This window comes from Hyaena hyaena, unplaced genomic scaffold (assembly GCF_003009895.1).
Source record: "Hyaena hyaena isolate Hyena2069 unplaced genomic scaffold, ASM300989v1 scaffold_401, whole genome shotgun sequence".
Lineage (NCBI taxonomy): Eukaryota > Metazoa > Chordata > Mammalia > Carnivora > Hyaenidae > Hyaena > Hyaena hyaena.
The window spans coordinates 1,029,980-1,053,181 of NW_024081030.1; the positions used below are offsets into that span (position 1 = coordinate 1,029,980).

The window sequence follows — 23,202 nt, forward strand, 5'->3', positions numbered from 1 at the left end:
TATTGCATGCCAGGCACTGTTTTGTGTGCTTTATATGTATCCGTTCATTTGATCCTTACCAAAACAAAACAAAACAAATGCCCTTATGGTAGGTAGCCTTACTGTCCTTAGAGAGGAGAGAACTTGGTGCACAGAGGTTTGCTTCCCAACATCACACCATTAGTAGAAGAGCTAGGATTTGGATCCAGACAGTCTGGCCCCAGAGCCCGTGGCCTTATCTACTACCCTATACTACTTCTGCCTAGAGCTGTGATTCCTGTTACATTTGGTTAAACTACCATACACATCGATAATCACTTCTCATTCACAATCACTGGCATGTGAACTTCCCCAGTATGTTCAAGATCATGTGACAATTCTTCTCTTCTTAGCTCTGACTTTTTCACATACAGTTTCCTTTCCCTGGAATACTTTTCTTCTTCTTCTTCTTCTTCTTCTTCTTCTTCTTCTTCTTCTTCTTCTTCTTCTTTCTTAAGTAGTTTATTGTCAAGTTGGTTTCCATATAGTGCTCATACAGTGCTCATCCCAATAAGTGTCCTTTTCCATGCCCATCACCCCCCATTCCCTCCCTCTCACCCCCATCTGCCCTCAGTTTGTTCTCAGCATTCAAAAGTCTCATGTTTTGCCTCCCTCCCTCTCCCCAACTGTTTCCCCTTCTTCTCCCCCATGGGCCTCTGTTAAGTTCCTCCTAATCCATCTACACGTGCAAACATGTGGTATCTGTCCTTCTCTGCCTGACTTATTTCGCTCAGCATAACACCCTCAAGTTCCATCCACCTTGCTACAAATGGCCAGATTTCATTCTTTCTCATTGCCATGTAGTGGAATACTTTTCTTCTAATGATTCACCTGTTTCTATTATTTATTCTTCAGGTCTTATAAGGAGCCTTCCTTGACCACCGAACTCTGGGGTGAGTGCTTCTGCTATGGGCACAAATGCTGCATGGTGCTAAATAGCTATAGCCCTTATCATTATGGCTTATAATTTGCCTGTTGTCCTGGCTGTCTCCCCCATTGGACTCTTAAATTCCTTGAGGGCAGGGACACTGTTTTGTTTAGGAAAGGATGTCTAGCCTTAAGCACAGTACCTAATATGTAGTGTGAACATAATTACAAACTAACCTCTCACTTATATTCCTCTATACAATTATGACATATGTATCACACATATGTGTCACCAGGTGAATATAGTCACCAGGACAGTCTCCTGACACATACAAAACCTGTCCCATTCACTCTCGTCCATGCACCCTCCATCACCGTGACTTATTCTCCACGCTCAGTGTCTGTCACACAACCTCACCACTGCAACCCATCCCACACACAGTTATTGTGACACAGCTCTGATCCTCAATCACTGTCACGCACTGGTTTTCACACAATCACAATCACCATCTGTACTCTTAAAACAGGATATTTACTCTCCTACAAAAATTGGGTTAAGATGAAAACAGCTCTATTTCTCACACACGCCTTCACATACTGTATTTTTTTCATCCACATAATCCCTGACAATCCCTGACATTACACAGTTATGGTCACACACTGCAGTCTTCTCACTTCCACTTGACACCTACTCCGACACACACACGCATACTCACTCACTCACTCACGAACTCACTCACTGACTCACTCACTCACTCTCTCACGCACTCAGTCCCAGGATCGCAGGGGCGGGTCGGCGAGGGTCTGAGCCGCCGGGGGTCAGCGCCGGAATCCCAGCCCCGGCCAGTGCGGCCCCGCCCCGCCCCGCCCCGCCCCGCCCCGCCCCCTCATGCATATGCAGCACCTCAGCCTAGCGGCCCGGCCCCCAGACGGCCATTTGTAGCGGCGCTGGAGGCAGCGTTCGGCAGGCGCTGCGGAGACGTGTGGAGGAGCGCGCCCCCCGGCCGCTGCCGCCCCTGGCCCCCGCGGTCCTCCCGCTCCTCCGCGCCTCGGGTGGGAACCCGGCCAACCCGGGCGCCGCGCTGCCGCCCGGAGCGGCCCTCCCGGCAGCTCCCGGCGCCCGGGACCCCCGCCCGCCGCTCGCCCGCAGCCCGCCGGCCGCACACGTCCCCGGAGCCGGGCCTAGGGCGGGCGGCGGCTCGGCGTGGCCGGGCGGGCTCCGCGGCGTCCCCATGGCCGCGGCCGGCTGGCGGGACGGCTCCGGCCAGGAGAAGTACCGGCTCGTGGTGGTCGGCGGAGGCGGCGTGGGCAAGTCGGCGCTCACCATCCAGTTCATCCAGGTACCTGGAGCGGGCCTGCCGGGGGCGCCGGGGTGGCGGCGGGCGGGGGCTCGCGCTACCTGTGGCGGGGCTGCTGCCGCGACCCCGCCCCGGAGGCGCCGCGCGGGCCGGGGGCGGGCGGGCAGGCGGGGGGTGAGGGCCCGGCTCTACCCTCCTGCCCTGCGGCCGTGGCGCCGCGCTCCTGTCTGCCCGGCGCCCTGCTCGGCGTCCCGGGAGTCGGGCTTCTCAGGAATGTGTCCGGGAGGGCGGAGCTGGCAGGGTGGGAAGCGTGGATCCACCTTATCGCTCCGGCCGGGGCCGAGCCCTCCGGGGAGGCTGCGCCGCCGCGCCCGGCTTCCTGCCCCGCGGCCCGGGCTCCGGGCGTCGGGCGTGGGGCTTGCAGCCTCCGGAGCTGGGCTTCCAGCCGCCCCGGCCGCCTCCTGCACCGTCGGTTGCGATCGCGGTGGCGAGTTGGCCGCGGCTCCGCGTGGTCTGCGGCTTCCTCTGCGCACGCTGAGCCGGAGCTGCCCGCTCGAGCTGTGTGTTTCTCTTTGTGTTTGTGCTTTTCTTTTAAGTAATCTCTTAGGTAATGTGTCCGGGTGGGAGGTGTGTGAGAATGCCCGAGGGAAATGGTGGCTTCGAGGAAGTTGGGAATGTTCTCCGATAGGATAGGGGGGGAGACCATTTCCTAGGAATTTCTGGTGCCTTCCTGCTTCTCGCTTTGCCAAGGTGAAGTTTGGGATGGGCCATGCTCGGAGATGACCGACCGGGGCGTGCCTGCCGTATCTGTTCCAACTACCCACCCCCCTACCCCCAGACCTCTTGATGCTAGAGGCCACAGTCAGGGCTTGTGGTAAAGAAAAGAGCGATGGAATTCTTCAGTTTTAGGATTTGCTCTGGTTAAGAGGCTTGAGCGATCTTTTTCGGGGTTTTAAAAATGAGAAACCCAGATGTCTCTTCGCTTTTGTCAACCTAAAAGGTGTGGCATACGCTCTGAGAGAACGAAGGTACCCCGTTATAACAGGTAACAAAAGATCTTCTTTCACAGGTATACAAGAGTACTGCTAAGATGCTTTGGTGAAGAATTAATTTATGGTTTCCGTTTCATTCATTTGTTATCAACTGGGATACTTGAATGGCGTATTTCATTTCACTTCACGTTTATGGAAACATTAAAATACAGAGTACTGTTAAATGTGATTGTTACTTTCACGTTGAATAAATGAGCAATAATTTGCTGTTATAATATTTCAAGGGCTTAAAAACTGCTGCTGAAACCTTTGTATCCAGGAAGAGAAGATGTTTATGTAATGAGCATTTACAGTATGCTCATTAGTGGGTTAAAAAAAAATCACACTTTGTAAGAGGTGAGATTGGTTTAAGTTTAGCAGGCTGCAGAATCAGGGATGTGTTAGCATGTTGTTATTTCCCTAGGGCCTAGAGAGAGAGAGACTTTAACTGATGGCAAAGCAAAAACAATTTATAGCTAAACCTTTCTTTGGGGACTGTAGTTGGGGGGCTGGTGGTGGTGATGATGAGTGAGAGAATAATACTGGGTTCCAGTATTAGTAAAGTGTCACCTGAAAGGTTTAAACCACACATACTTAGGTTTTTTTTTTTTGTGGGGAAGGACCATCTGAATATATTTGAATCTTGTTATTTAATTAAGGTACTGGAACCTTTTGTTTTTGGGCAATGGTTTTAGAAATTGTTAAGATGACAGTAATTGCTCTTTTTAAAATGATTTTCTAAAATTCATTTGTTAAAGAAATACCTCCTTCATGAACAGTGCTGTACTAGATGATATAGAAGAAGTAAGAGAAGGTGTGCATGCATGTGAAAGAGACATTTATAATCATAGAGAAAAAGTGAGCTTTGAGTCAACTGAAGTGTCTGTCTTATTCTGTCATTTATTGGTTGTGAGAACACTGCCAGAATATTCAGCTTCTCTGAGCCTCAATTGTCAGTAAAACAGGTGGGCTCACACATTGTTTATAATCCTGTAAATTATGGGAATATTGTTAGCACTGTATCCGTCACATAATATGTGCTCACTTAATGACTGCTGTTAGTATTAAGTGTCTGTACAGTTCTGTAACACATTTAAATGCAAAGAGAACTCAGAATTGGGTAAAAGTTTGTGAAGAGTTGATAAAAGTGCTATGTAGGCTTGGTGGTAGGGAGAGTGGACGTATCTTCTGTGAGCTTGGGGGAGTTATATGCTAGTTGGGAGAGAGAAGACAGGCAAGGAGGGGAGTGGGAGAGGCAGATAAGTTGGAGCCAGTGAAAGTGGGGAGTATAGGTTCTGCATCTGCAGAGACTTTCTGGAGTGGTAGGAGCCAGACCACTTCCATGGAGTCCCAATTCTTTCACTTGCTGCATGTGTAATCTTAGATAAATTACTTAACTTCTTGGTATCTCAATTTTCCTCATCTGTAATCTGGGGAAATACAAAGTACCAGATACTGTTGTGAAAATTAGATTTAACATATGTCAAGGGCTTAAAACAATGCCTAGTGTATAATAAATCTACAGATGTTATTGTTGTTATAGTAATCTTATATTATGGAGCTAAGGTGACTATTTATGATCTACACTTAATAGAGCCACTATTTATTCTCTGACTCTTGGGAAATTAAAATTCATTCTGCTGTGATTGTCTAGCAGTAGTAATTGGAGAGGAGATGGAAGAAGGATAATAATCTTAACGAGTGGAAGTCAGTTTTCTTTGTAGATCAGGATGACACAAATTGGTTTTATTTATTTTTTAAGTCTTCTGAAATATCCTTTTTACACCGTTCAGTATATATTTTTCTATTATATAATAGAGCAGAAAAAATAATATAAATTGGGGAATGGAGAATTTAAAAACACTTTTGTTTTTAGCCTTGACTTTTTGTAACCTTAGATATACTTGTGACTTTCTATGCATATGAAGAGCTGCAAAAAAGGAAATTTAGGCAGTAATTACTTAAGGGGCCTTTTCTCCTTAAAAATGACCTTAGCAGATCATAAAGTGTATAAAAATGTAAAGTATGTTTGTTTCTGTTGTTCATAGTTTTTTGAAAAATGTTTTAAGTTCTGTTGGTAAATGGAATACCTAAAAGATGAGTAAAATTGTAGTTAGGAAGTGATCTTAGCATTGTACAAAGGGACATGGAGAGAATTTTGCTTATCTGAATTCTAGGTTTCCCTACTCAGGTGGGGAATTTCTTAATCTCTTAATCTTTTCAAGGCTTTAGTTTTTTTTTTTTTTTTTTCTTCCCAGAACTATTGTTTGGGTGAACAAATCTCTGCACCTTTGAAATTCTAGGTTCTTTCTTATTTAATCAGCTGGGTGTCTTAGTCAAGTTTCTTGGGTTATCTAGGTCTCATTTTCCCTGTATGAAAAGGGAAATTAAATAGTACTTGAGATTTTTTGGAATAAATACAATATTACATGCAAATTACTCAGCAGAGTGCCATCTACAGAATAAGTTAATAATTGTTACCTGGTTTTATTTGCTGCTATTATGTCTGTATCTAGTTCTTCCAAAACAATCTTGACATGTTATCTGGTCCTTTAAATCTTCAGTACCCCCTGCCTCCCACCCCAACTTCAAACTCCCCTCTTCACTTTGTGTGGTATCTAGGTGATGAATATTGATCACGTTTTGAGTTGGGGAAACTTGTTTATCAGTTGCAAGTTGATTTTAGGAAAGGATGGAGTAATCATTGGTTTTGGGGTTAATGCTTTACCTGCTAACTCTGAGAAGAGACCACACATGTTTTATAAAATTAAAGAGAGGAATTTCCTGGTTTCTATTCTTTGTTTAGCATCCTCACTTTCTCTTGAGCAGTCTGTCAGATTTTGATCTGTGTAGGGCGTAGCTGATTCCTCACGCATTGGGTTTTAGTCTTACAACGTGTTAGTCTGCACCTGACTCAGACATTACTTTTTACACAGAGTTTGTCTTTTGTTGAATGCTTTTTCATTGCCTTTTCCTGGGGCAGAGATCCTAGAAGAGATTTCAAGACTCCTGTATTTATGTTATAGTTAATTATTCCATGTGTGAAGGTTGTGAGTTTAGATTCCAGAATTGCTGTTCCATTGGAATGTCTGGAAGACACTCTCTGCAATTAAAATAATTTGTGTCTGTGAGTTTGAAACTATATACTGTAGACTTGTTTTTTGTGTGCAAATTATTGTATTCAGAGTAATTTACAAATGAATTCTTAGCATTGAAAAATAAGGCACCTTTCCTGATGGTGGTACATACTAGAGAATGCCTCATTTTGGTAACACCTGAAATGGATATACATAGAAATAGTAGGCACTCAAGGGAGAAGATGATCACTTTTGACAGAGGAGAAGCAGAAGAAAATTCTAACCTAGGTTCTCTTAGAACGCATTCTTATTCATTCTAACACGTGTGTCTCCTTATTGGGATGGGGGAGTTGCAAGAGTTAGTGGAGATGCTTCTGTTGAGTGTCAAGAATCCTGTTTTCCCTTGGTAGAATACCATTAAAAGGCAAAGTGATGACAGACGGCTGCCTGCTGGAATGGGATTTTTAATTCACCTGTGTTGCTGAAATATGGGTCTTTCCCAAGCTTTGAAATGAAAGTAGTCTTTAAGGGGCGCCTGGGTGTCTCAATTGGTTGGGCATTGGGCTCTTGATTTTGGCTTGTGTCATGATCCTACGTTTCGTGGGTTCAAGACCTGCGTCAGGCTCTACACTGACAGTGTGGAGCCTGCTTGGGATTCTCTTCTCTCTCGCGCTCTCCCTCTCTGCCCCTCCTGCACTCTCTCTCAAAATAAATTAAAAAAAAAAAAAAAAGAAAGAAGTCTTTAGTTAGGTTAGGAAAATAAATTGGTAACTTTAAAAAGGGGGGAAGGGGTGGGGAAAGAGACTTTCTTAAAGCAGTATTGTTTTTATTTTTAAGTTTCCTTTTTAAAAAAAGTTTATTTTGAGATAAGACTCAAGAGCATGGGTAGGGGAGGGGTAGAGAGAGAATCCCAAGCAGGCCCCACTGATATTGCAGAGCCTGACTTGGGCTCAGTCCCGTGAACTGTGAGAGCCTGATCTGAGCTGAAATCAACAGTCTGAAGCTCAACTGACTGAGCCACCCAGGCACCCCTTAAGTTTCCTTTTTCAAATTAAAATTGATCTCATAAAATTGAAACAGATTTATGCTGCAGTGTGAACATTTCTTTTTTTGTTGTTGTTGAAGAAAAATAGAAGTGTGTTTAGAGTATTCTTTTGTGCCATTCTTACTGAAAAGTGATAATGAGTAAGAGACTTAATTCTGCTAGTAGACAATGTTAGTTAATAGTGAATCTGCTTGCAAGGCCTTGATCTTGAATTACTTCGGATAGATAGCTGCTGATAATAAGTCTGTGTTTGGGATTGAAACTTAGTTTAAAGTAATGTCCTTGGGAGGCCTTTGATTCATTTCTGCTTTGCAAAGAGAAATGTCTCTCAGGCTTTTGTGAAAAAGACAAAGATTTATATATTCACATATTTTCTGTGTGGTTCTGAAAGAAGCAAAGAGATGTAAGTTGTTTAAAATTGTGCTACTGGAGACATAATTAGACTGAGTTCCTTGTCACCCTATAAATTATATTTTATTTTTGGTGTTGTATGAAAGCACTGTGATTGTTTATTGGTTACATAGCATTAAATCATAGCTTAATTAGAAACATTATAGTCACAGAATTTGTATATATTAGGAGTTTAATATTGCTAGCCAACTTATCTTGCCACCTCATATGGTGATATTTTTTTTTTTTTATAGGAGAAAGAGCTTTGTATATAAGTACGTACATGTTCAGTACTAGAAGTATGAATATAAATGTCAAAGTACTAGTCCGTGTTGCTTTTTAAAAAAACTTTACCCAGATTTTCCAAATGCTAACATTTTACCATATTTGTTTTATCTCTTCCATTATATATGCTATTTAAAAAAAATCATTTTAACTATAAATTGAAGACAGTGACCCCTTATTTTTAAGTATCTCCATGTATATTTCCTAAAAACAGGGGTATTTGCTTACATAAACAAAATAATGTAACCCAAATCAGAAATTAACATTGATATATTAGTAATCTAACATGTAGAACTTTTTCAGATTTTGCCAATTGTCCCAATAATGCCCTTTATAGCAAAAGAAAATCTCAGATTATGCGTTGCTTTCTGTTTCCATCTCTTTTTAAAATTTGGAACTGTTCTTCAGTCTTTGTGTTTTAGGACATTGATATTTTTGAAGAGTGTAAGTTATCTGTAGAGTTCCTTGATTAGGGTTTGTTTTTTTCTTTATCCAGGAACACATTTTTCTACAATTGAGAGTGTTCATACCCATTTATTTCCTTTTAATTAATATTTAACATAGCTAGGTTTGTTTCTTCATTGTTAAACTCATGTTCTGCATTTTGCAGGGAGGAATAGCACAGAAATAATGTTCTTCTTAGTGCATTATATCAGGAGACATAAGATAGATGTAGATTTGGCTCTGTATATGGTTACCTTTTGATTCCAGATCTAAAAATTTACCCTGAAAATACACATGCATGATGTCCCAGCATTGTTTGTAATTGAAGAGCTTGGAAACAATTTACAGAATAGGAGAGGGATTGAATAAAATATGGTACATGTCACCCAGTGGAGCATTATATAACAGTAAAAAAAAAAAAAACAATTATGAACTGATGTGAAGTGCCTTTCAGGATAAATTGTTCAATGGAAAAAACAAAGTGCAAAATATCTATTGTATAATGTGAAGTATACTACATTTTGTGTAAGAATGTAGGGGAAATAAGAAAATACATATGTATTTGCTTATTGGGACAAAAACACAGAATGGATAAATCAGAGATTATTGGTTAGCCATAGAGGGTGAGTAGGAATGAGGAGGAAGGGCTAGAAAGAATGGGGTTGGTGACCTTTCTGAGGATACTTTTCTGACTTTTGGAACCATGTTTAATGTTTCACGTACACAGTCCATAAACAACAAACATGAGTACAATCAGGTGGTGGAGGAAAAAACCACCCTAAGGTGGAGTACAAACAGAAATAAATGAACTGGGTGGCCTGGTGGATTAAGAGCTGACTTTGGGTTTCGGCTTAGGTCATGATTCATGAGTTCAAGCCCCACATCCATCCAGCTCTGCTCACACCACGGAGCCTGCTTGAGATTCTCTCTCTCCCTCTCTTTGCTCCTCCCTCGCTTGCTCTCTCTCAGAATAAACTTAAAAAAAAAAAATAAAAATAAAGAAATAAATGAACCGAACCTTATTTCAAATGAGTAACATAACTGCACTGAAGAGGGAAAGAAAGAAACTAACTTTTGGACTATGTCCTCAGGATAAAGACAAAAAGAACTTGGAACAAACATTGAACTCTAGTTAATAGACTGTGTGTGTGTTGGGGGGTGGGGGTGGAGACAGAGGCATGGCTTTTCAGTTCTGAAACAATTGGCTATACTAGAATTAAACAAATAAGTAAATATATTGTGGAAAATGGGAGCCAACTTTCTCATTGTTGGTTAAGGGAGTTATAAATGTGGGAAGGGGGAAGGCTAGCCTCAACTCTGATGCTTGATTGGAATTGAAAATGTTGGCACGAATTCATGGTTTAAAAATTAAAGATACAGAAAAAGATGGGTGTGCATACACATAGACATATCTGTGCATTTTTTTCCCCAGCTTTGTATGCTGAGAGTATATAGAAACAGTGACTCCTCATTAGCAGTGAGAATACCTAGAGCCAGATCTTTCTTGGTTTCTAAATACCCTTCTTGACTAAAAGGAAGCTTGGAGAAATGATTGATCCCAGGGCAAGGGCAGAGAATAATAGAAAATGAGCTAGAAACATCTTGTAATGCCAGAAAGTAAGGTAGTGCTCAAAAAACAAAACAATGGTGCCATGTCAAGGAGACACAGCCAACCTAAAAGAACTCCCATTGGCTAACTCTAGGACAATATAGGCCCTCAAATAATGATTGTAATGATTATCATCCATAAAGTAAGAATCTGTGAATCCATAGGGATAAATAAGTAAATGAAGAAGGAAGGGAAGTTCTTATAGAATTCTGATTAATAAACTTAGAGGAGGTGGTAGAATTAGAAAATCACTAACAGTCATAACAGTTGATTCGAGTCAGAATCATAAATAGATGTTAAAACTAGTGGGATTGAGAGTAGCTGGATATTACCATAGTCTCAAAGTATCTGCCCCATAAGATAGTAATTATCAAGGAAACCTGGCTGACGTCGCCTTGGCCAAGTGATCAAAACTAAGGCCTCTGATGTTGCTTTATTTAGGTAATGATAATAAGCAGAGTTTGTCTTATTCAGTTATGTTAACAAAATCTGGTCTTCATAATCAATCTAGCTCAGCATTGAGTGAAATTAAGCCTAAAGAAACCAAGTTGAGGCAAAAGGGGACTGACTTTGTTTCTGTTTAAGGAGAAAATTTGTCTAATTTTGTAGGCAGATATCTTTTGAGGGAAAGGTTGAAAAATTTATATTAGGTCAGTACAGATTTCGGTCATGATCTTTAGCATCATGATCTCCCTTTGTAGTAATCTTGTATTTTGCTATATATTTTCTCTCTGTCTTCTTTTTTTTACTACTCAGATTTACCTTAAAATTATTCATAATCTTAAACATATTAGAAGATTAAAATAATACTGTTTTATTCCAAGTTATGGGAAATAAGTTTTGTTTGCTGTTTCCACCCATAGCTTTCATAAATTTAGTGTCCTTATTTAAAGCAACCAAAAGTGTGTGTTGCAGTGTTTTCGAAAGATTTTTTTGTCTTTTACATTCTATTTTGCTATTGTAACAGTAAATAGTAATGGTATTAAAATTTCTCCTCTGAAGGGTTATTGCTTTTATTTGCCATTTGTATCATTCTAACTGGTGTCAGTACTTACAAGTAGCCTCATCAACAGCTAGTTTTTATTTTGAACCGTGATCTGGAGAATACTTTCAAGTATAGCTTTTTACTGAAAAGATAGCTAAGGTTATATTTACTTGTGCATGGTACGTGGTGATTCGGCTGGACAGAAAATTGTTGGGCTGCAGCATTTTTGTACTACAACAGTGGGGATATATCTTTGTTTTCCATGTCTTGACCTTTGTTTGGCTGGTGGGCCTCACATTTCTGTTCTGCAGGAATAATTTATTTTCTGCTTGCATGCTTGTAGCCTACTCTTATCATTGGAAATGGAAACATTTATCAGGATATGGGTAGGACTTTTTCTCTGTTCACTAGGTTTCCCTGGGAAATGAAGAAACACTCTCATCTCCGGTCTGGGAAGGTTTGCTTCATTTTTGTATTCATTTTCTCAATCATCTTATGAAGTACTTATTATTTATGCATTGATTCTCTGCAGTCATCATACCATAATGTGTTAAGTTAATCAGCAAAAAAGGAGAAGATGGTCTCCGTTCTAGGAGAATTTGTCAAATTTTCCTTCTGTATCATTGATGAAATTTTCTGGATGTGAAATCTCATTAGTGTCTCAAACTGATTTAATGGCCTTGATATCTCAGTCCGATAATAACCAGTGGTAATGTCCTCTTGTTTTTGCTTAAGGTCACAAAACTGCTATTTTCTAAAGTTTGGTGCTGTTTAAGGAAATAACTCCTTCCAGGGGAGAAGTTTTTTCTTGTGTGATAGAGTATGTTTTTAAAAATGTATCATCCTGTGAATTTTAGCTGGTTCTGCTGCTAGAGGTGAAGAACTGGCCATTCTTCAGAATTACTGTGGGGCACTTTGATTCTCAATCTTTTTTGATGCTGAAGGGCAGGTTGATACCAGCGGGCTTTAATTTTTGGGGTATCAGCAGGATTTCAACAAATGTGAAACTGTGTTAAACTCACTAAAGGCATTCAGTCAAATTTGGGATTTTGTCTGAGGTGTAATTTTGGAGAATTAGAGATGGTTAAAAGGGGTAGTTTTCAAGTTTATTTTCCCTTCAAGATTAAGCTTTCTGCACTGAGGCACGTGGAAGAAGCTGGGGAGACAGTGTGTGTGAGATGCTATAAAATGAAGATCAAGGCAAAGGTTTTTCTTGCTGTAGGTATAGAAATTGGAAAGGCTTTGAAGCAAAAGAAGTCCTTTCTTGAGTGCGTGCGTGTGTGTGTGTGTGTGTGTGTGTGTGTGATCTGAAGTATGCTTGATATTGTATATAGATGTCTTTTCATGACTTCATAAACTTTTTTGTTGTGCCTTTTCCTTTTTTTTTTTTTAATGAGATTGATTGCCATCTACTTTTTATAGTAGTACTTTGGGTAATTTATATGTTGTAATGTATATTTTAAATGGCATTTTAAAGGAATTGTAGTGAGAGGTTTCCAGGATGTTTGTAGTGCCCTTAATGAGTTGTGGGAAGGCATTGTAAGACTGATTTTGCATTGCTTCTTTTGAATATGAAATCTTGTACTTTTGAATAAAAAGTTGAATAAATTTATTTTGTTTGGAGATTTCCTTAATTTTTAAGATACACATTGGAGAAGGTTTGAGTGGATTCTTCTGTGGATTTCTAGCTTTGTTAGGGTGTGGTCAAAGAATGTGACTTGTAAATTCTCTATGTTTTGGAACATTAAGAATTTTTAGTGGCTAAGTACTATTAATATTTGTAAATATTCCAAGAACACAAGAGATGAATGGGTATTCATTTGTAGCTTCTTAGGTGCAAAATTTTATTCAAATCTATTATAATGGAATTTGTTGATTATATTACTCAGGTCTTCTATAGCTTCCGTTTTTTCTTAACCTGTTTAATCTGTGAAACTCTGAAATACTTTTATTAAATATCCCATGAAGACTGTGTTTTAAGTTTTTCCTTGAGTTTCTTATTATGCTATATTTTGATGTTCTATAATTTTATATAAAAAATGTTCTGATTGAATCTTTGTATATATTAAAATTCAGTAGTCTCAGTCTTGTGTGGAGTTTAACCTTGATTTTTGATCCTGTGGTATTGTGTTGCCGTTTCTGCTTTCTGTTTGTATGCATTTACTTCATTTATATTTTACATTTCTTTTTTGGTCATTTTGTGGTAAGCTTTTGTGAACACTATTTAATGTGATCTTTAAAAGTCAAATCTTAGAGTCTTTGTCTTTTGGTAGGGAATTCAGCCCATTCACATTTATTGTGTAATTTGATTATATGAAGTAATCTAGATAAGTACATTTTTATTGTTTTTATATTTTCTTTGCTTTTAATTTTTGTTTATGCAGGCCTAATTGAATTTACTTTTATTGCTTTATTTACTGTGCATTGAGAGTATAAATGTAGAGATTATTTTAAAAGTAGGGTTAGTTTCTGTGAAACTTATTCCTTGTGGTTGCTTTTGTCATAGTCATATGTAGTGTATGACATTAACCACAACAGCTGCCATGTTTTTCTTTTTTAAAAAGATTTCCTAGACCCGAAAAAAATTCATGCTGCTTAGCTGAGAAAAGACAGTGTGAGGTAGTGCAAAGAATCTTTTTTGTGAGTCAATATATTAATATTTAGATCTTGGTTTAGCTTCTATATTTTGGACTAGATAACCATTCTGTGTTTGATTCACTTTGGCATTGTTATTTTAAGCCCTGTAAACACTAGAATGTTTACAAGTAAAACAAGTATTTTAGTAAAGGGTTTTATAGATTTGGAATATTTTGCCTGAATGTCTGCCCCTTAGTTGTATTTGTTTGTACATTTTTATACTTTAGATTTTGAGTCATAGACCAAGAATACTTCTGCTACATAGAAGTAATCATGTAGCAAAATATTTGCTAATATTTATTGTTAGTATTAGATCTTGAACAGGAAATAGTAAGTTGTTGGGGGGGAAAGTGGTGTTAAGAAAGATGAGTTGTGTTTATTCTGGTTCCATAGCTTTTGGTTACTAAAGAGGACAAAGATCTGAACTGTTTTTCACTTTGGATTTCAGAGTTTCTTTGTAATTAAAAGATTACATATATGTAGTATGTGTACATTCGAGTGAATTTTTAGAAGTTTTAGCAGTTGATCCATAGCATTCGGTTTTATTAAAAATAGTCTTTGGAGAAGAAAGTCCTATTTTAATTTCTTTTTGGAAATTCTGACTCAGGAAATGTAAAACAGCCTGAGAGTAAGGTCTTAAAGATTTATTACTTTTGTCTTATTTCCTGGTGGGTTTTCTTTTAATGCCTTGTTTTTGGTTAAATGATGACATGTGGTTGAGATTACAACAGTCAGCAATTTGTTAGCTGAAAGGAAAAGAATAGTAAGCGCGTAGTTGAGTCAAACTGCAAAGGAAGTTTTGTGAGGTATAACATTAAGTTTTAGAAATCTTGTGGAAAAGATATGTGACTGTGAAATTTGTGATTTTTGTCCCTTTTGTCTCTGCAATTAAGGTGTGTCAGTAAGGTAGGGAAATTCACCTTTGCGTGTATATGCACGTGTACAAGCATACACAGATGTGTATCTTGTTCAACTGAGAAAAGAGCGAATTTCAATTTAGAGAAGGGGTCATGGGGTTTGGAATAAAAAATGGAGATAGAATATAAAACAGTGGACTAGGTCTGTGATAATTTAATGACTTGCAGATGTTTAAATGAATGGTTATAATAGCTTGAGTACTACATGAATTATTTTCAGATATTGGCATGGAATTTCCATGCCAAACCTTGGTTTGAATTAGCTACTTTTCAGTTATCAACTTACTTAAAGTTAGGAGTTTCTTATAATCACTGCAGTGTTATATGGACCAACACTTCATTTAGCTGAAAGTTAAGAATGGAGTAGGAATTGGTGAGGTTACATATCAGTCATTCAGACTTCATCAAATGTTGGGTCTTGGGATTATTTTCTTACCATTAGAAAGTCTGATAGGTGATCATGATTTTAGCAGGTGTTAAGATGCTATGGAAAGTTTTGTTACAATGTTACATTGTGATTCTCTAGTTTTAATTTTATGTTTAAAGACACAGACTGATATTTTGTTTATTTTTTTTCTCCTTTCTTAATTGCAAATTATGCATTTAGATGTCTTCGTAGCAGTTTCAGGAAGGAGCCCTTGGTAGAGCTGATTAGTCAAATGAAGTTGTCTGACATGGGTTACTTTAGTTTGTGGTTTTAGATGAACAGTACATGGTGCACAGCTGTTGCTCCAACAGCTTTGTTCCAGCTGTCTTACTGCCTGTCACAAAATACCCCACATTCCTTTTTTTTTTTTAAGTGGAACCCCGTGTAATATTTTATATTTTATTGCTTAAAATGGATCCTACTAGTTACTTTAATGACTTTTCTTCCCTTTTATGCCTATCCATAGCTATTTATTTAGATTGGTGCTAAAATGGATTATGAGTGATAGGTTTAAGTCTTGTCATATTTATAATTTTTTGTTGTTAACTAAAGTTGCAGTTGTGAAATATTTGTACAAGTTAAGTAGTTAACATTGAAAAGGGCACCAAGCGTAATGTCCCCAAATAAATAGTTGGTATTTGGATATGAACCTGACATCTTCTAATTTCCTATTTTAACCTTGAGTTTGTATTAATAAATTTCAACAGAATTATTAGATGGAAACCCATAATATGGTTTATAAAGCGTGTATGGTACTTTCATAGGTAGACTTTAATTTGTGTTTTTGATAAAGTGGTTGGACTTCAATTCATTTTACTATCTTAATAACAACTGAATTATAATACTGATGGTTTCAAGTTTTTTTCTTAAAGATCTTATTTATTTAAAAAATTTTTTTAATGTTTTATTTATTTCCGCGCACACACGTGAGAGAGACAATTAACAGGGGAGGGTCAGAGAGAGAGGGAGATACAGAATCTGAAACAGGCTCCAGGCTCTGAGCTAGCTGTCAGCACAGAGCCTGATGCAGTGCTTGAACCCACGATCTGTGAGATCATGACCTGAGCTGAAATCGAACGCTTTACCAACTGAGCTACCCAGGCGCCCCAGAGATCTTATTTTTTAAGTAATCTCTACACCCTATGTGGAGTTTGGCAGATCAAGAGTTGCGTGCTTCACTGACTGAGCCAGCCAGGCACCCATTTTTTTTTTTTTTTTTTTAATTTCTAGGAGAGAGAGAGAGAGACAGACAGACAGACAGACAGCGGGAGCAGGGGAGGGTCAGAGAGAGAGGGAGACACAGACTGAAACAGGTTCCAGGCTCTGAGCTGGCAGTCAGCACAGAGCCCGATGCGGGGCTCGAACCCACGAACCTCCAGAGCATGACCTAAGCGAAAGTCGGACGCTTAACCGACTAAGCCACCCAGGCGCCCCTTGTTTTGTTATTTAATAAAGGAACAAGGAACTATGAAGAATAGTTTGAATCAATAATGGCTAATATATATTGAACATATTCTGTGTATTAGATGTCATGCTAAAAGCTTTATCAATGTTGCCGTATTTAATCTTGGCGGTTTATTATGTCTTTTTTTACAGTTATAGAAATTGAGGCTCAGAGGTTAAATTTGCTCAGGATCCCACAATAATGGCTTTGATGGGACTTGAACCTACATTTTCTGATTACAGAGTACCTTACAGGTGCTACAGCCTTCACTATACTACCTTGCCCCCCCCCCCTTATTTAATGAGTTATCTTAATAATGAAGTTTTTGTCTGAGTTGTTTCTTTTCTTCTCCTCCTCTTCCTCCTCCTCCTCCACCTCCTTCTTTTTATTCTTAGTTAGGTTCATGAGACATTTTCTGTTTAGTTGAAATTAGGAGAGCTGGGATTGCATTGGGAGTGAGGTTTTGTTTAAAGTATCACCTTGCCTCCCTTTCTGTTCCCCTGCTTCCTTGTGATCGATGTCCCATTACTCCTGCACGTGCTGCCCTGGCTACTGCGCGCCCCAGAACTAGCAAGCCCCCGGCGCCTGTCCATCCCTATTCGAAATTCCTGCTCTCACATAGCCTAGTGCCCCTGGAGAAGCATGGTCTGATCATGCTTAGTCACAATCGGTGTGAAATGCAAATCCATGACTCTTCTGAAGCTCTGTCCTTTACCAAGTATGTCGTTTTATCTGACTAATCCCTAGTCATCTTTATAGCTATGACTCAGGGTTCATCTCCAGCAAGCCTTTCCCCAGGGAATATCCAGATTGGAGTAGGTGCCCCTCCAATGTGCCTCCATAGAATCCTGTTTATATTTCTGATGAACTTTCTGAGAGTAGGTTGTGGAAGTAATGCCCCATTAGTGTTTTTCCTGAGGAACAAAAAAGAGAGTCTTTAATATACCCTTAGTACAGTTACCAAAATCAGGAAGTTGTAATACTTTTAACTTAGATTATTTAAACTTAGTTGTTCCAATAATACCTTTTATAGCATAGCAAAAGAAACTTTTTTTGGACCAGGATCCAATCCAGCCAGGATTGAACATTGCACTTATTTTTCACGTCTTTTTAGTTGTAAAGTTATTTGTAAAATATTCCACAATTTGGGTTGTCTGATATTTTCTTATCATGAGAAGCAAATTACATAGTTTCAACAGAAATATCACGAAAGAAAAGTCTTTCTCCAGTACCTTATATTTGGGAGGCACATGTCTATTTTTCCCAATACCGGTGTGGAATATATAACCACTTAGTTAACACTGAAAAGTGACGACTGTTCCCTTTGTGATTAATAAGTATCCTGTGGGTAGAGATACTGAGGCCAGGTTAATAACCAGTTACTTTTGAGACTTTAGGGTAGTATCTCTTACTCATTGTTCAATGTCTTGTCTTCTTTTTCCCTCCTTTCCCATTTTCCTTCTTCTTATACTTGCTGTCTCTAATTTGCATTTTGTGACAAGGATGTTTTTTTAAATATCCTCAAAGAATGCTTGCACTGCACTCACATTTTCTTTAGGGTCAGAGTTACCAGTTATGGTACATTTTCTTCATTTGATGAAAGGATCTGTATTTTGTTGGCCTTGGTCTCTTCATCGGTAAAGTGAAAGTTCTGAAAAAGATTATATCTTAAGGTCCTTTTAGATTCTGCATTCCTATGGCACATGAGTTTATGAGGTTTGTTTTTTTTTTTTTCCTTCCCAATTAAGCTGTTTTATCTTGTTTGGCCTTTTTTTCCTTAAGATTTTTAAAAGGTTGTGTTCATACTTTGTGTACAGTATCTAAATTTCTCACTGCTTTGGCTTATAATAGAACTGCCCTTTGACTGGGGCCTTGATAGTCTTCACACCTGGGTTGGTAATGCCTCTTCCCAACCTGGAAGACAAAGTATGGTTTTCTTTTTTCATGGGGTGGGGAACTCATTCCTGCACAATCAATAAATCCTGTCATTCCATGAAGTTTTCTAAATTGCTTAAAAAGGAAGAAAAAAACCCATTCAGTCCAATAGTGTTTATTACCTTTAAAAACATGATTTATGCATAATTTCTTTTGGAGGGATTTATAGAGTTTCTAATCATTATATCATAGTTTCTAAAGAAGTGAGAATCTTGGAGTATCTGGATGGCTCAGTCGGTTAAACAGCCTACTTTTGATTATGGCTCAGGTTATGATCTCATGATTTGTGAGTTCAAGCCCCATGTTGGAGTCTACTTGGGATTCTCTCTCTCTCTGTCTCTCTCTCTCTCTCCCTCCCTTCCTCCCTCTTACCCTCCCTCCCTTCCCCTTTCTTCCTCTTAAAAAAAATTTAAAAAGACACTTGATTCATTATGCAGTTTAGAACAAATTATTTAGTTGAAGTCAATTTCATTTTAAACAGACTGAAAGAGTTCTGTTATGTTTAGCATTGTTAATACTTTTAAATTCTGTAGTAAAAGCGTTAGGTTATTTAATGAATTATGAAAAAATTGCTTGGCCACATTTTAACTTTTTAAAATAATTCTTAAGAATTTTTATAATAACTAGATCTTTTATGATGTTTTTCACTTTAGCGTTTAGAGAACTTCTGTGTAATGGTTTCCTTTTAATGCCAGCAGTAACCCTTTATGATTGCAAGATGCTGATTGTGGTCATTGTTATTTCCATCTCATAGAAGAGGAGATGGGGGCTTGGGAAGAAGTTGTTTGCCCAGGATCCTATACCAAGTAAGCAGGGAAGCTGAGGTTGGTTTTCCCAACTCCTAAAATACAATAATCTTCTTGCTACAGACTATGAATGTTACATTGGAATAAAAACCCCAACACTGGGGTGCCTGGGTGGTTCAGTCTGTTGAGCGTCTGACTTCAGCTCAGGTCATGATCTCACAGTTTGTGAGTTGGAGCCCCCCATAGGGCTTGCTGCTTTTGGGGATACAGAACACACTTTGGATCCTCTTTCCCCCCTCTCCACCCCTCCCCAACTTGTGTGCGTGCTCTCTCTCAAAAATATTAAACATTAAAAAAAAAATGCCAACGGATGAGCACTGAGTGTTATATGGAAACCAACTTGACAATAAACTATAAAAAAAATAGAATAAAAAATGCCAACACCTACTAGAGGGGAACTGAAAGGAGTGATATAATCTCATTTAATGGTTGAAATTCTACTACCTGTTATCAGTATGAATCTGGGGGCAGCACAGACTAGGAGGGGGGAGAGTGAATGAGGTTTCCTCAGAAGTACACTTGATGACTTGATGGATTTTTACAAAAGCTGTTGATGAAGGCAGTGTTGGAAGTTAGTGTGGGGGACTAAGGTTTGTAATCGCGTCCTCTCTCTAAAATGCAGCTTAGGAAAGCTGAGGTATTCACTGTATGGATAGATTACTGTTGTGTTAAAGGCAGGAGAATGACAAACAGATTTAAGTACTGTATTGATTACCCCTTGGGGTGGGTATGAGGAAGATGGGGGAATATGATTTCGAGGGAAATATAAGGGTGTAGAATTGTTGCTAATGTTTTGTTTCCTAAGTTGGGAGGTAGGTGTACATATTCTTAATATTTTTTCTTCATAAAACATTTTTGAAGTTATTTTATAGTTAATGAAGAACAATATTGTAGTCAAATGGAAACTCTTAGCTTTTCATTTGATGTTCAAGGTATAATGACTTGGTTGACAAGACACAAGTGTATTCTTTAGGGGTTTTCCTTCAGGGTGGGAAACTTTTATTTTTTTTCCCTGACTATTCAAACAGCAAATAAAAATTGAGTACAATTCTTATTACAATAAAAGTTAATATTTGAACTTGTGAGCAAAACTGTCCTGTGTGGATGTGTGTGTATAAGTGTGTTGTGATTTGCTTCTAAAATTACTATATACTGTTTCTGTAGCTTTCTCCAAAGCACTGTCTCTAATTTCATCTTGCTTACAGGAATTGATGATTAATTTTGCTTTAAGTTTCCTGTATGAAGAAGTGATACCTTTAACTTTTCCCATCACAAAATTCTTCATACTATTTGTAGATGCACAAAATGAATGCTCACATAATGTGGTTTTAGGTAGGTGTGACTAAGGATTAAAAGAAAATCTAGAGTATCATAAACTAGACCAGTGCTTTGCGCTATGCTGTTGACATTTTTGCTCATTTATAAAGTGGCTAACTTTTGGATTGAGAGCATGTTTCATCATAATTTGGGGGGGGGATAGGATTATTTATTTTAAAATGTGTTACCCTTTTGGTGGCCTTGTGAATGAAAGGAATCTTATTTCCAAGTTTGGATGATCATGAGATTAGAAAAAATGCTCTTGGTGGTTATTCATCTAAAAAGTTTTGCCTTTATTTGGATACTTTTGCTTTTTGGAGAGGTAAGATGGGAGAGAGAAAAGGAACTCTGTGTTCTTCAGTGTGAAAGTATGTATACCAAAATGTTGCTAATTCTCTCAATAAAGATTGAAAACATGTGATTTAAGGGCACCTTTAGATTTATATAGATTGTAGTGTGAGTTTAAGTCGGTGGGATGGGGTGGCTAAGAGGTGGAAATCTGGGGAAAGTGGAATTAATGACCTTGTTCCTTAGTTTAGAGGTTTGAATTATCTCATTTTTTTTTGGAGGTTACCTACAAATGAATTCATGGTGTACGTTGGGGGTTTCTTGGTGACTTTTGATAGACTCTGAATGTCATCTAAGGACTAGACTCTTAACAGTATTGATTTTTGAGAACTTGAAAAAGTGTTTTGCTTTTGGCATAGTTTGATTTTATAGGTTTTCTTTCCCTGGCGTCTCCTCAAAAACAGAGCTGTTCTCCCTGTTCCAGTGGCAAGTGGAAGCTATGGTCCATTAAGATTTTTGAACTAGAATTTGGGAAATGTTCTACAGGCAAGGAGGGTTCCTTACCCTTTTTTGTACAAAGAACTCTTTTGGCAGTCTGGTGAAACCTATGGACTCCTCAGAATACAGTTTTGGGAAACCAATTACATTTAAATCTAGTTATTGAACTATTAAAAACAAAAATCTTCCTTTTTAACTGGTGTTGTGTATAAATCCTAACCTGATTTGTCTGTAATAACTGTTACATGAAGTATCTGATTTCTGTGGTATGGCTACGGTGCTTTATTGAAGGAAATTAAATGCTAAATTTCAGTTAGAGGTTAATGGACACCCCCCCCCCCCCCCCCCCCCCCAGTTTTTGAATGATTTAATTCCAAGAACCCTTTTTTAATGTAGTGAAAAAGAAGTCAGGATTTGGAGCCAGGTAAACTATGGGATTGAGTCTCATATCTCCTACTTAACTACTGTCTGTGTATTTTCTCAACTCTGAGCTTTAATTTCCTCATCAGTATGAGGGAGATGGAAATTAGTACCTGTGGGATTTTAGCTTATTATTACCTAGAACGCCCCAAAAATCTAAAATCCCACAAATGCCATTACCATCTCCATCTACTACTATTGTAGTCAACCAGCATTGTCCTTTTACCAGTTTTATTTTTTTAATGTTTGTTTATTTTGAGAGAGAGATTGTGAGGAGAGGCAGAGAGAGAGAGAGAGAGAGGGGGAGAGAGAGGGGGAGAGAGAGAGAATCGCAGTGCAGAGTCTGAGGATACCCTCAACACAGAGCCCCATGATGCGGGGATCAATCTTCAGAACCCTGAGATCATGGCGTGAGGCAAAACCAAGACCTAGGTGCTCAACTGACTGATCACCTAATCGCCCCTTCATTTTGTCAGTTGGAGTAAAGTATAAAAACCTTACTTCCTTTTATGTCTCTTTACTCTCTCCCCTCTACATAGGTCTTGAACCGCATCGAACAGTATTATAATTTTTTTCAACTTTCAAGCATTATTTTAGAAAACTAAAGAGAAGGCAAGTCTGTCTTACACATATTTTTGCTGTGTTCATCCATCCTTCCTTCCTTCCTTCCTTCCTTCCTTCCTTCCTTCCTTCCTTCCTTCCCTCTCTCCCTCCCTCCCTCCCGAGATTCCTTCTTTAATTGTTTCCTTCCTGTTTAGAGAACGTCTTTGGCCATTCTTTTAGAGTAAGTCTGCTGGTGATAGTCTTTTATATTTGCTTTATCTTCATTCCTGGAGGCATTTTTTTCCCCTGCATATAGGATTCTGGTTTGATAGTCCTTTTTGTTCAGCACCGAAAAACTTGTGTCATTTCTGATCTCCATCCTTTCTGATGAGCTATCTGTATTATCTTCTAACTCTTTTTTCACCTGTAGGTAAGGTGTTTTTTTTTCCTCTGCCTTTTTAAGATTTTTCTCTTTAGCTTTTAGAGGTTTAATTATGATGTATCTTGGTTTGGAATTCTTTGTGTTTTTTCCTTTATTGGGTTTGCTCAGTTGCTTCACTACAGGTTTTAGTTTTGCCACATTGGGAAGTTTTTAGCTATAAATTTCTTCAAGTTTTTCTCAGCTCCTCTCTGTCCTCTCCTTCTGGTATTCTGATAATGTGAATATTGGATCATTTGTTATAGTCCGTTGGGGTTTTGAGGCCCCTTTTCCCCCATCCCCCACAATCTGTTTCTCTCAATTTTTCAGATTGGGTAATTTCTGTTGTTCTTTTGGTCCATTGAATATTTCTTCTTCCATTCTGCTGTTTAGACCTTTCTCTGAACTTTTTATTTTGGTTATTCTGTTTTCCAGTTTAAGTTTCCATTTGGTTCTTTTTTTTTTTTTTTTTTTTTGGGTTCTACTTCATTTTTTTTTTTTTT

The 23,202-nt window shown here is 38.6% G+C and overlaps 1 protein-coding gene across 1 annotated transcript in view; it reads left to right on the forward strand.

The window, feature by feature from the left end:
* Positions 1-1,834: 1,834 nt before the first annotated feature.
* RRAS2 (RAS related 2) overlaps positions 1,835-23,202 on the forward strand; it is a 73,912-nt gene continuing 52,544 nt past the window's right edge. Inside the window, exon 1 of the mRNA XM_039251836.1 lies at positions 1,835-2,225. Within this exon, the coding sequence (XP_039107767.1) occupies positions 2,118-2,225 (108 nt within the window). The 5' untranslated portion in view covers positions 1,835-2,117. The remainder of the gene's footprint in view (positions 2,226-23,202) is intronic.